The 12,116-nt window shown below is 46.5% G+C and overlaps 1 protein-coding gene across 1 annotated transcript in view; it reads left to right on the top strand.

Moving 5' to 3' along the window:
* Nucleotides 1-12,116, top strand: part of ctc1 (CTS telomere maintenance complex component 1) — a 63,611-nt gene that overhangs the window by 34,129 nt on the left and 17,366 nt on the right. The window contains exons 14-15 of the mRNA XM_072458749.1: nt 1,199-1,359; nt 1,489-1,685. Of these exons, the coding sequence (XP_072314850.1) occupies nt 1,199-1,359; nt 1,489-1,685 (358 nt within the window). The remainder of the gene's footprint in view (nt 1-1,198; nt 1,360-1,488; nt 1,686-12,116) is intronic.

Here is a 12,116-nt window from a genome sequence, read left to right as displayed (position 1 = left end):
GGTTTAGACCTGGTTTAGTCCTGGTTTAGACCTGGTTTAGACCTGGTTTAGTCCTGGTTTAGACCTGTTTTAGACCTGGTTTAGTCCTGGTTTAGTCCTGGTTTAGACCTGGTTTAGTCCTGGTTTAGTCCTGGTTTAGACCTGGTTTAGTCCTGGTTTAGACCTGGTTTAGACCTGGTTTAGTCCTGGTTTAGACCTGTTTTAGACCTGGTTTAGTCCTGGTTTAGACCTGGTTTAGACCTGGTTTAGTCCTGGTTTAGACCTGTTTTAGACCTGGTTTAGTCCTGGTTTAGTCCTGGTTTAGACCTGGTTTAGTCCTGGTTTAGTCCTGGTTTAGACCTGGTTTAGTCCTGGTTTAGACCTGGTTTAGACCTGGTTTAGTCCTGGTTTAGACCTGTTTTAGACCTGGTTTAGTCCTGGTTTAGTCCTGGTTTAGACCTGGTTTAGTCCTGGTTTAGTCCTGGTTTAGTCCTGGTTTAGTCCTGGTTTAGACCTGTTTTAGACCTGGTTTAGTCCTGGTTTAGTCCTGGTTTAGACCTGGTTTAGACCTGTTTTAGACCTGGTTTAGTCCTGGTTTAGTCCTGGTTTAGACCTGGTTTAGTCCTGGTTTAGTCCTGGTTTAGACCTGGTTTAGTCCTGGTTTAGACCTGGTTTAGACCTGGTTTAGTCCTGGTTTAGACCTGTTTTAGACCTGGTTTAGTCCTGGTTTAGTCCTGGTTTAGACCTGGTTTAGTCCTGGTTTAGTCCTGGTTTAGTCCTGGTTTAGACCTGGTTTAATCCTGGTTTAGACCTGGTTTAGTCCTGGTTTAGTCCTGGTTTAGTCCTGGTTTAGTCCTGGTTTAGTCCTGGTTTAGTCCTGGTTTAGACCTGGTTTAGTCCTGGTTTAGTCCTGGTTTAGTCCTGGTTTAGTCCTGGTTTAGTCCTGGTTTAGACCTGGTTTAATCCTGGTTTAGACCTGGTTTAGTCCTGGTTTAGTCCTGGTTTAGACCTGGTTTAGTCCTGGTTTAGACCTGGTTTAGTCCTGGTTTAGACCTGTTTTAGACCTGGTTTAGTCCTGGTTTAGTCCTGGTTTAGACCTGGTTTAGTCCTGGTTTAGTCCTGGTTTAGACCTGGTTTAGTCCTGGTTTAGTCCTGGTTTAGTCCTGGTTTAGACCTGGTTTAGACCTGGTTTAGATGTTGGTCTTTTCTCTCTCTCTAGGATTTACCTGCAGTTCTCGCTCGACCAGGTGACTGTGCTCAGTCCCTCCGTTGCCATGACGATTCAGCTGGGTCAGCGGGCGGAGCCTCGGAGTGATGTAGGAGGCGAGGAGGCGGATCCAGAGGAAACGAAGAGGAAGAAAAGAAAATCAGATGAAGGAGGTTTCATGTTTAGAAGATTCTCCAGACTGAAACGTCTTCAGACTGAAACGTCTCCAGACTGAAACGTGTTCAGACTGAAACGCCTCCAGACTGAAACGTCTCTTTCTGGTCGTCTTCTCGTTTCCTCAGGGGGCGGAGTCAGAGCCTGTGTTTCCGTGGTGATTCGGGTGGAGCAGAAAGAGGGTGTGGCCTTGAGGAACATGGGGGCAGGGCCGACATTGTCGTTCAACCTCAAAGCTGCTGTTATTGGTCCTGTCATCTGCTGGGGGCGGGACCCGAAGAACCGTCCAATCACAGAGCGAGAAGTGATGCAGGGAGAAAAGAAGGTGAGACCGGGTTCAGACCGGGTTTGTGCTTTGCCTCGTCCAAACTTTTCACAATAAAACATGTCTTTTGAAAAAAATGCTGGAGCTTTTATGTTGAAAGAGCCACAGAAACTCTACTTGTTCAAACTTAAGAATCCATAAAAGTCCTGCAGACTTATCCTTATTAGGCCCGAGCGCCACAAGCTGCGACAGGCCTATTAGCCTCATAAGGCCGTGCGAAGCACGGCTGCGAAAGTGCACACGTAGTGCGCACGACATTGAGCGCGAGGCGCTCGCCCACTTCCAAACACTCACTAACACACTCCTCCTCACGCACGCCCCGTGCATACTAATTAGTTGTAGGAAAATGGAACATTACCGTTGTAAACGGGCGAAGCCCGTGCAAAAGTTCGCACTAAACGAGCACTTTACATCGCGGTCGTCATCCCAATATAAAGCACTCGTTTGCCCTAAGTAGCTCACAAATACGTTCCATCTCTTGCATGTTCCGTTCATATAAACATGTGATGCAAAAATGTAACATTATTACTGTTTAGAGGGCCAAAAACACAAAGTGGGCGGAGCCCACTCAAAATTAACGAAAGTACCCGTCAGTGACCAGGGACCCACACCATGAGGTAGGAAAGCGCGAGCACTTTCCGAAAATGTATAGTTTATGATATTTGAAAAATGGGAAACATTGTTTTCGCATCGGAATATTCTTCTTTCTTCTTCTCGGGACAAAACCCCCTATTTTTCACCCAGTGACATTAACGAAAAGTCACAAAAATGTTCACACCTCTAAAAATCGTGCCTCTACATTCTGGCTATCTCCCTTTTCTAAAATAAAAAAAAATTGGCGCGTCAGCGCCCCCAAATGTACCAAAAATGCATTAAGATAGAAAATGACCCCAAAAAAATCTGATCGTAGAATCATGAAATTTGGCGCAGAGGTAGATGGTGACAAGAGAAGTAGAAAATATTATCACGGCAACGCCGTCCGCCCAACCAAATGTCGGCCATATTGCTTCAAAAATGGCTAAGCATGACTCAGGAGTTTTTCCAAACGTGGTACTTTTACAAACTCCTCCCAGGGCGTTGGCTCTAAAAAACTGAAATTGTGTGAAAATGCTACTGAGGAGTGGGACATCAAAAGTTATTCAAATGACATTGACCCTGTCACAGTTTCTGTGGGTTTGGGCGAAGCCGCAAACTTTAGCTAGAATTTCAGAAATCTTCCATATTTAAAATTTCTGCCGTTTGCGCAGATAAAGTCCGAATTGCGTCAAATTAGAATCAGTTGTTAAACTCTTTGCCCTAAACCTACTTGAAGTGAAATAAATTCATTTGGCGCCACAGCGCCCCCTACAGATTTTATATGGAGGTTAAATGTTTAGTTTAGCGAAATTTTACGAACTTTGACACAAAACTCAATTTTGGCCCCATCAAAAAAGTCAATGAGACCCATGTCATAATTGTTATGGCGTTGCCGTAGCGATGACCAAAACCTCCCATGTTATTCCAATGGGGAAATCACCAGAACATGTTTACACTTTAGACTTTCACCAACTCCTCCCCCTCAGGGCGTCAGCCCTATTAACCTGAAATTTGGTAGCTCCTTTAGCTCCTGTAGCTCCTGTAGCTCCTTTAGCTCCTGTAGCTCCTGTAGCTCCTTTAGCTCCTGTAGCTCCTGTAGCTCCTTTAACTCCTGTAGCTCCTTTAGCTCCTGTAGCTCCTGTAGCTCCTTTAACTCCTGTAGCTCCTTTAACTCCTGTAGCTCCTTTAACTCCTGTAGCTCCTGTAGCTCCTGTAGCTCCTTTAACTCCTGTAGCTCCTTTAACTCCTGTAGCTCCTTTAACTCCTGTAGCTCCTTTAACTCCTGTAGCTCCTTTAGCTCCTTTAACTCCTGTAGCTCCTTTAACTCCTGTAGCTCCTTTAACTCCTGTAGCTCCTTTAGCTCCTGTAGCTCCTGTAGCTCCTTTAACTCCTGTAGCTCCTTTAACTCCTGTAGCTCCTTTAACTCCTGTAGCTCCTTTAACTCCTGTAGCTCCTGTAGCTCCTTTAACTCCTGTAGCTCCTTTAACTCCTGTAGCTCCTTTAACTCCTGTAGCTCCTTTAACTCCTGTAGCTCCTTTAGCTCCTGTAGCTCCTGTAGCTCCTTTAACTCCTGTAGCTCCTTTAACTCCTGTAGCTCCTTTAACTCCTGTAGCTCCTTTAACTCCTGTAGCTCCTTTAGCTCCTGTAGCTCCTGTAGCTCCTTTAACTCCTGTAGCTCCTTTAACTCCTGTAGCTCCTTTAACTCCTGTAGCTCCTGTAGCTCCTGTAGCTCCTTTAACTCCTGTAGCTCCTTTAACTCCTGTAGCTCCTTTAGCTCCTGTAGCTCCTTTAACTCCTGTAGCTCCTGTAGCTCCTTTAACTCCTGTAGCTCCTTTAACTCCTGTAGCTCCTTTAGCTCCTGTAGCTCCTTTAACTCCTGTAGCTCCTTTAACTCCTGTAGCTCCTTTAACTCCTGTAGCTCCTTTAACTCCTGTAGCTCCTTTAACTCCTGTAGCTCCTTTAACTCCTGTAGCTCCTTTAACTTCTGTAGCTCCTGTAGCTCCTTTAACTCCTGTAGCTCCTTTAACTCCTGTAGCTCCTGTAGCTCCTGTAGCTCCTTTAACTCCTGTAGCTCCTGTAGCTCCTTTAACTCCTGTAGCTCCTGTAGCTCCTTTAACTCCTGTAGCTCCTGTAGCTCCTTTAACTCCTGTAGCTCCTTTAACTCCTGTAGCTCCTTTAACTCCTGTAGCTCCGTTAACTCCTGTAGCTCCTGTAGCTCCTTTAACTCCTGTAGCTCCTTTAGCTCCTGTAGCTCCTGTAGCTCCTTTAGCTCCTGTAGCTCCTGTAGCTCCTTTAGCTCCTGTAGCTCCTGTAGCTCCTTTAACTCCTGTAGCTCCTTTAACTCCTGTAGCTCCTTTAACTCCTTTAGCTCCTGTAGCTCCTTTAACTCCTGTAGCTCCTTTAGCTCCTGTAGCTCCTGTAGCTCCTTTAGCTCCTGTAGCTCCTGTAGCTCCTTTAGCTCCTGTAGCTCCTGTAGCTCCTTTAACTCCTGTAGCTCCTTTAACTCCTGTAGCTCCTTTAACTCCTGTAGCTCCTGTAGCTCCTGTAGCTCCTTTAACTCCTGTAGCTCCTTTAACTCCTGTAGCTCCTTTAACTCCTGTAGCTCCTTTAACTCCTGTAGCTCCTTTAACTCCTGTAGCTCCTTTAACTCCTGTAGCTCCTGTAGCTCCTTTAACTCCTGTAGCTCCTTTAACTCCTGTAGCTCCTTTAACTCCTGTAGCTCCTTTAACTCCTGTAGCTCCTTTAACTCCTGTAGCTCCTTTAACTCCTGTAGCTCCTTTAACTTCTGTAGCTCCTGTAGCTCCTTTAACTCCTGTAGCTCCTGTAGCTCCTGTAGCTCCTGTAGCTCCTTTAACTCCTGTAGCTCCTTTAACTCCTGTAGCTCCTTTAACTCCTGTAGCTCCTTTAACTCCTGTAGCTCCTTTAACTCCTGTAGCTCCTTTAACTCCTGTAGCTCCGTTAACTCCTGTAGCTCCTGTAGCTCCTTTAACTCCTGTAGCTCCTTTAACTCCTGTAGCTCCTTTAACTCCTGTAGCTCCTTTAACTCCTGTAGCTCCTTTAACTCCTGTAGCTCCTTTAACTCCTGTAGCTCCGTTAACTCCTGTAGCTCCTGTAGCTCCTTTAACTCCTGTAGCTCCTTTAGCTCCTGTAGCTCCTGTAGCTCCTTTAGCTCCTGTAGCTCCTGTAGCTCCTTTAGCTCCTGTAGCTCCTGTAGCTCCTTTAACTCCTGTAGCTCCTGTAGCTCCTGTAGCTCCTGTAGCTCCTTTAGCTCCTGTAGCTCCTGTAGCTCCTGTAGCTCCTTTAACTCCTGTAGCTCCTTTAGCTCCTGTAGCTCCTGTAGCTCCTTTAGCTCCTGTAGCTCCTGTAGCTCCTTTAGCTCCTGTAGCTCCTGTAGCTCCTTTAACTCCTGTAGCTCCTTTAACTCCTGTAGCTCCTTTAGCTCCTGTAGCTCCTGTAGCTCCTTTAACTCCTGTAGCTCCTTTAACTCCTGTAGCTCCTTTAACTCCTGTAGCTCCTTTAACTCCTGTAGCTCCTTTAACTCCTGTAGCTCCTGTAGCTCCTTTAACTCCTGTAGCTCCTTTAACTCCTGTAGCTCCTGTAGCTCCTTTAACTCCTGTAGCTCCTTTAGCTCCTGTAGCTCCTGTAGCTCCTTTAGCTCCTGTAGCTCCTGTAGCTCCTTTAACTCCTGTAGCTCCTTTAACTCCTGTAGCTCCTTTAACTCCTGTAGCTCCTTTAACTCCTGTAGCTCCTTTAGCTCCTGTAGCTCCTGTAGCTCCTTTAACTCCTGTAGCTCCTTTAACTCCTGTAGCTCCTTTAACTCCTGTAGCTCCTGTAGCTCCTGTAGCTCCTTTAACTCCTGTAGCTCCTTTAACTCCTGTAGCTCCTTTAACTCCTGTAGCTCCTTTAGCTCCTTTAACTCCTGTAGCTCCTTTAACTCCTGTAGCTCCTTTAACTCCTGTAGCTCCTTTAGCTCCTGTAGCTCCTTTAACTCCTGTAGCTCCTTTAACTCCTGTAGCTCCTTTAACTCCTGTAGCTCCTGTAGCTCCTTTAACTCCTGTAGCTCCTTTAACTCCTGTAGCTCCTTTAACTCCTGTAGCTCCTTTAACTCCTGTAGCTCCTTTAGCTCCTGTAGCTCCTGTAGCTCCTTTAACTCCTGTAGCTCCTTTAACTCCTGTAGCTCCTTTAACTCCTGTAGCTCCTTTAACTCCTTTAGCTCCTGTAGCTCCTTTAACTCCTGTAGCTCCTTTAACTCCTGTAGCTCCTTTAACTCCTGTAGCTCCTGTAGCTCCTGTAGCTCCTTTAACTCCTGTAGCTCCTTTAACTCCTGTAGCTCCTTTAACTCCTGTAGCTCCTTTAGCTCCTTTAACTCCTGTAGCTCCTTTAACTCCTGTAGCTCCTTTAACTCCTGTAGCTCCTTTAGCTCCTGTAGCTCCTTTAACTCCTGTAGCTCCTTTAACTCCTGTAGCTCCTTTAACTCCTGTAGCTCCTGTAGCTCCTTTAACTCCTGTAGCTCCTTTAACTCCTGTAGCTCCTTTAACTCCTGTAGCTCCTTTAACTCCTGTAGCTCCTTTAACTCCTGTAGCTCCTTTAGCTCCTGTAGCTCCTGTAGCTCCTTTAACTCCTGTAGCTCCTTTAACTCCTGTAGCTCCTTTAGCTCCTGTAGCTCCTGTAGCTCCTTTAACTCCTGTAGCTCCTTTAACTCCTGTAGCTCCTTTAACTCCTGTAGCTCCTGTAGCTCCTTTAACTCCTGTAGCTCCTTTAACTCCTGTAGCTCCTTTAGCTCCTTTAACTCCTGTAGCTCCTGTAGCTCCTTTAACTCCTGTAGCTCCTTTAACTCCTGTAGCTCCTTTAACTCCTGTAGCTCCTTTAGCTCCTGTAGCTCCTTTAACTCCTGTAGCTCCTGTAGCTCCTTTAACTCCTGTAGCTCCTTTAACTCCTGTAGCTCCATTAGCTCCTGTAGCTCCTTTAACTCCTGTAGCTCCTGTAGCTCCTTTAACTCCTGTAGCTCCTTTAACTCCTGTAGCTCCTTTAACTCCTGTAGCTCCTGTAACTCCTGTAGCTCCTGTAGCTCCTTTAACTCCTGTAGCTCCTTTAACTCCTGTAGCTCCTTTAACTCCTGTAGCTCCTTTAACTCCTGTAGCTCCTGTAGCTCCTTTAACTCCTGTAGCTCCTTTAACTCCTGTAGCTCCTTTAACTCCTGTAGCTCCTTTAACTCCTGTAGCTCCTGTAGCTCCTGTAGCTCCTTTAACTCCTGTAGCTCCTTTAACTCCTGTAGCTCCTTTAGCTCCTGTAGCTCCTGTAGCTCCTTTAACTCCTGTAGCTCCTTTAACTCCTGTAGCTCCTGTAGCTCCTTTAACTCCTGTAGCTCCTTTAGCTCCTGTAGCTCCTTTAGCTCCTGTAGCTCCTTTAACTCCTGTAGCTCCTGTAGCTCCTTTAACTCCTGTAGCTCCTTTAACTCCTGTAGCTCCTTTAACTCCTGTAGCTCCTTTAGCTCCTGTAGCTCCTGTAGCTCCTTTAGCTCCTGTAGCTCCTGTAGCTCCTTTAGCTCCTGTAGCTCCTGTAGCTCCTTTAACTCCTGTAGCTCCTTTAGCTCCTGTAGCTCCTGTAGCTCCTTTAACTCCTGTAGCTCCTTTAGCTCCTGTAGCTCCTGTAGCTCCTTTAGCTCCTGTAGCTCCTGTAGCTCCTTTAGCTCCTGTAGCTCCTGTAGCTCCTTTAGCTCCTGTAGCTCCTGTAGCTCCTTTAACTCCTGTAGCTCCTTTAGCTCCTGTAGCTCCTGTAGCTCCTTTAACTCCTGTAGCTCCTTTAACTCCTGTAGCTCCTTTAACTCCTGTAGCTCCTGTAGCTCCTGTAGCTCCTTTAACTCCTGTAGCTCCTTTAACTCCTGTAGCTCCTTTAACTCCTGTAGCTCCTTTAACTCCTGTAGCTCCTTTAGCTCCTTTAACTCCTGTAGCTCCTTTAACTCCTGTAGCTCCTTTAACTCCTGTAGCTCCTTTAGCTCCTGTAGCTCCTGTAGCTCCTTTAACTCCTGTAGCTCCTTTAACTCCTGTAGCTCCTTTAACTCCTGTAGCTCCTTTAACTCCTGTAGCTCCTGTAGCTCCTTTAACTCCTGTAGCTCCTTTAACTCCTGTAGCTCCTTTAACTCCTGTAGCTCCTTTAACTCCTGTAGCTCCTTTAGCTCCTGTAGCTCCTGTAGCTCCTTTAACTCCTGTAGCTCCTTTAACTCCTGTAGCTCCTTTAACTCCTGTAGCTCCTTTAACTCCTGTAGCTCCTTTAGCTCCTGTAGCTCCTGTAGCTCCTTTAACTCCTGTAGCTCCTTTAACTCCTGTAGCTCCTTTAACTCCTGTAGCTCCTGTAGCTCCTGTAGCTCCTTTAACTCCTGTAGCTCCTTTAACTCCTGTAGCTCCTTTAGCTCCTGTAGCTCCTTTAACTCCTGTAGCTCCTGTAGCTCCTTTAACTCCTGTAGCTCCTTTAACTCCTGTAGCTCCTTTAACTCCTGTAGCTCCTTTAGCTCCTGTAGCTCCTTTAACTCCTGTAGCTCCTGTAGCTCCTTTAACTCCTGTAGCTCCTTTAACTCCTGTAGCTCCTTTAACTCCTGTAGCTCCTTTAACTCCTGTAGCTCCTTTAACTCCTGTAGCTCCTTTAACTTCTGTAGCTCCTGTAGCTCCTTTAACTCCTGTAGCTCCTTTAACTCCTGTAGCTCCTGTAGCTCCTGTAGCTCCTTTAACTCCTGTAGCTCCTTTAACTCCTGTAGCTCCTTTAACTCCTGTAGCTCCTTTAACTCCTGTAGCTCCTGTAGCTCCTTTAACTCCTGTAGCTCCTTTAACTCCTGTAGCTCCTTTAACTCCTGTAGCTCCGTTAACTCCTGTAGCTCCTGTAGCTCCTTTAACTCCTGTAGCTCCTGTAGCTCCTGTAGCTCCTTTAGCTCCTGTAGCTCCTGTAGCTCCTTTAGCTCCTGTAGCTCCTGTAGCTCCTTTAACTCCTTTAGCTCCTGTAGCTCCTGTAGCTCCTGTAGCTCCTTTAACTCCTGTAGCTCCTTTAGCTCCTGTAGCTCCTGTAGCTCCTTTAGCTCCTGTAGCTCCTGTAGCTCCTTTAGCTCCTGTAGCTCCTGTAGCTCCTTTAACTCCTGTAGCTCCTTTAACTCCTGTAGCTCCTTTAACTCCTGTAGCTCCTGTAGCTCCTGTAGCTCCTTTAACTCCTGTAGCTCCTTTAACTCCTGTAGCTCCTTTAACTCCTGTAGCTCCTTTAACTCCTGTAGCTCCTTTAACTCCTGTAGCTCCTGTAGCTCCTTTAACTCCTGTAGCTCCTTTAACTCCTGTAGCTCCTTTAACTCCTGTAGCTCCTTTAACTCCTGTAGCTCCTTTAACTCCTGTAGCTCCTTTAACTCCTGTAGCTCCTTTAACTTCTGTAGCTCCTGTAGCTCCTTTAACTCCTGTAGCTCCTTTAACTCCTGTAGCTCCTGTAGCTCCTGTAGCTCCTGTAGCTCCTTTAACTCCTGTAGCTCCTTTAACTCCTGTAGCTCCTTTAACTCCTGTAGCTCCTTTAACTCCTGTAGCTCCTTTAACTCCTGTAGCTCCTTTAACTCCTGTAGCTCCTTTAACTCCTGTAGCTCCTGTAGCTCCTTTAACTCCTGTAGCTCCTTTAACTCCTGTAGCTCCTTTAACTCCTGTAGCTCCTTTAACTCCTGTAGCTCCTTTAACTCCTGTAGCTCCTTTAACTCCTGTAGCTCCGTTAGCTCCTGTAGCTCCTGTAGCTCCTTTAACTCCTGTAGCTCCTTTAGCTCCTGTAGCTCCTGTAGCTCCTTTAGCTCCTGTAGCTCCTGTAGCTCCTTTAGCTCCTGTAGCTCCTGTAGCTCCTTTAACTCCTGTAGCTCCTGTAGCTCCTGTAGCTCCTGTAGCTCCTTTAGCTCCTGTAGCTCCTGTAGCTCCTGTAGCTCCTTTAACTCCTGTAGCTCCTTTAGCTCCTGTAGCTCCTGTAGCTCCTTTAGCTCCTGTAGCTCCTGTAGCTCCTTTAGCTCCTGTAGCTCCTGTAGCTCCTTTAACTCCTGTAGCTCCTTTAACTCCTGTAGCTCCTTTAGCTCCTGTAGCTCCTGTAGCTCCTTTAACTCCTGTAGCTCCTTTAACTCCTGTAGCTCCTTTAACTCCTGTAGCTCCTTTAACTCCTGTAGCTCCTTTAACTCCTGTAGCTCCTGTAGCTCCTTTAACTCCTGTAGCTCCTTTAACTCCTGTAGCTCCTGTAGCTCCTTTAACTCCTGTAGCTCCTTTAGCTCCTGTAGCTCCTGTAGCTCCTTTAGCTCCTGTAGCTCCTGTAGCTCCTTTAACTCCTGTAGCTCCTTTAACTCCTGTAGCTCCTTTAACTCCTGTAGCTCCTTTAACTCCTGTAGCTCCTTTAGCTCCTGTAGCTCCTGTAGCTCCTTTAACTCCTGTAGCTCCTTTAACTCCTGTAGCTCCTTTAACTCCTGTAGCTCCTGTAGCTCCTGTAGCTCCTTTAACTCCTGTAGCTCCTTTAACTCCTGTAGCTCCTTTAACTCCTGTAGCTCCTTTAGCTCCTTTAACTCCTGTAGCTCCTTTAACTCCTGTAGCTCCTTTAACTCCTGTAGCTCCTTTAGCTCCTGTAGCTCCTTTAACTCCTGTAGCTCCTTTAACTCCTGTAGCTCCTTTAACTCCTGTAGCTCCTGTAGCTCCTTTAACTCCTGTAGCTCCTTTAACTCCTGTAGCTCCTTTAACTCCTGTAGCTCCTTTAACTCCTGTAGCTCCTTTAACTCCTGTAGCTCCTTTAGCTCCTGTAGCTCCTGTAGCTCCTTTAACTCCTGTAGCTCCTTTAACTCCTGTAGCTCCTTTAACTCCTGTAGCTCCTTTAGCTCCTGTAGCTCCTGTAGCTCCTTTAACTCCTGTAGCTCCTTTAACTCCTGTAGCTCCTTTAACTCCTGTAGCTCCTGTAGCTCCTGTAGCTCCTTTAACTCCTGTAGCTCCTTTAACTCCTGTAGCTCCTTTAACTCCTGTAGCTCCTTTAGCTCCTTTAACTCCTGTAGCTCCTTTAACTCCTGTAGCTCCTTTAACTCCTGTAGCTCCTTTAGCTCCTGTAGCTCCTTTAACTCCTGTAGCTCCTTTAACTCCTGTAGCTCCTTTAACTCCTGTAGCTCCTGTAGCTCCTTTAACTCCTGTAGCTCCTTTAACTCCTGTAGCTCCTTTAACTCCTGTAGCTCCTTTAACTCCTGTAGCTCCTTTAACTCCTGTAGCTCCTTTAGCTCCTGTAGCTCCTGTAGCTCCTTTAACTCCTGTAGCTCCTTTAACTCCTGTAGCTCCTTTAACTCCTGTAGCTCCTTTAACTCCTTTAGCTCCTGTAGCTCCTGTAGCTCCTTTAACTCCTGTAGCTCCTTTAACTCCTGTAGCTCCTTTAACTCCTGTAGCTCCTGTAGCTCCTGTAGCTCCTTTAACTCCTGTAGCTCCTTTAACTCCTGTAGCTCCTTTAACTCCTGTAGCTCCTTTAGCTCCTTTAACTCCTGTAGCTCCTTTAGCTCCTGTAGCTCCTGTAGCTCCTTTAACTCCTGTAGCTCCTTTAACTCCTGTAGCTCCTGTAGCTCCTTTAACTCCTGTAGCTCCTTTAACTCCTGTAGCTCCTGTAGCTCCTTTAACTCCTGTAGCTCCTTTAACTCCTGTAGCTCCTTTAACTCCTGTAGCTCCTTTAACTCCTGTAGCTCCTTTAACTCCTGTAGCTCCTTTAGCTCCTGTAGCTCCTGTAGCTCCTTTAACTCCTGTAGCTCCTTTAACTCCTGTAGCTCCTTTAGCTCCTGTAGCTCCTGTAGCTCCTTTAACTCCTGTAGCTCCTTTAACTCCTGTAGCTCCTTTAACTCCTGTA

This window comes from Eucyclogobius newberryi, unplaced genomic scaffold (genome assembly GCF_026437365.1).
Source record: "Eucyclogobius newberryi isolate DKJ021-1_F unplaced genomic scaffold, fEucNew1.0.hap1 SCAF_22, whole genome shotgun sequence".
Classification (NCBI taxonomy): domain Eukaryota; kingdom Metazoa; phylum Chordata; class Actinopteri; order Gobiiformes; family Gobiidae; genus Eucyclogobius; species Eucyclogobius newberryi.
Note: the sequence above shows the minus strand (reverse complement) of the source record. Positions and strands in the feature narration are given on the sequence as shown.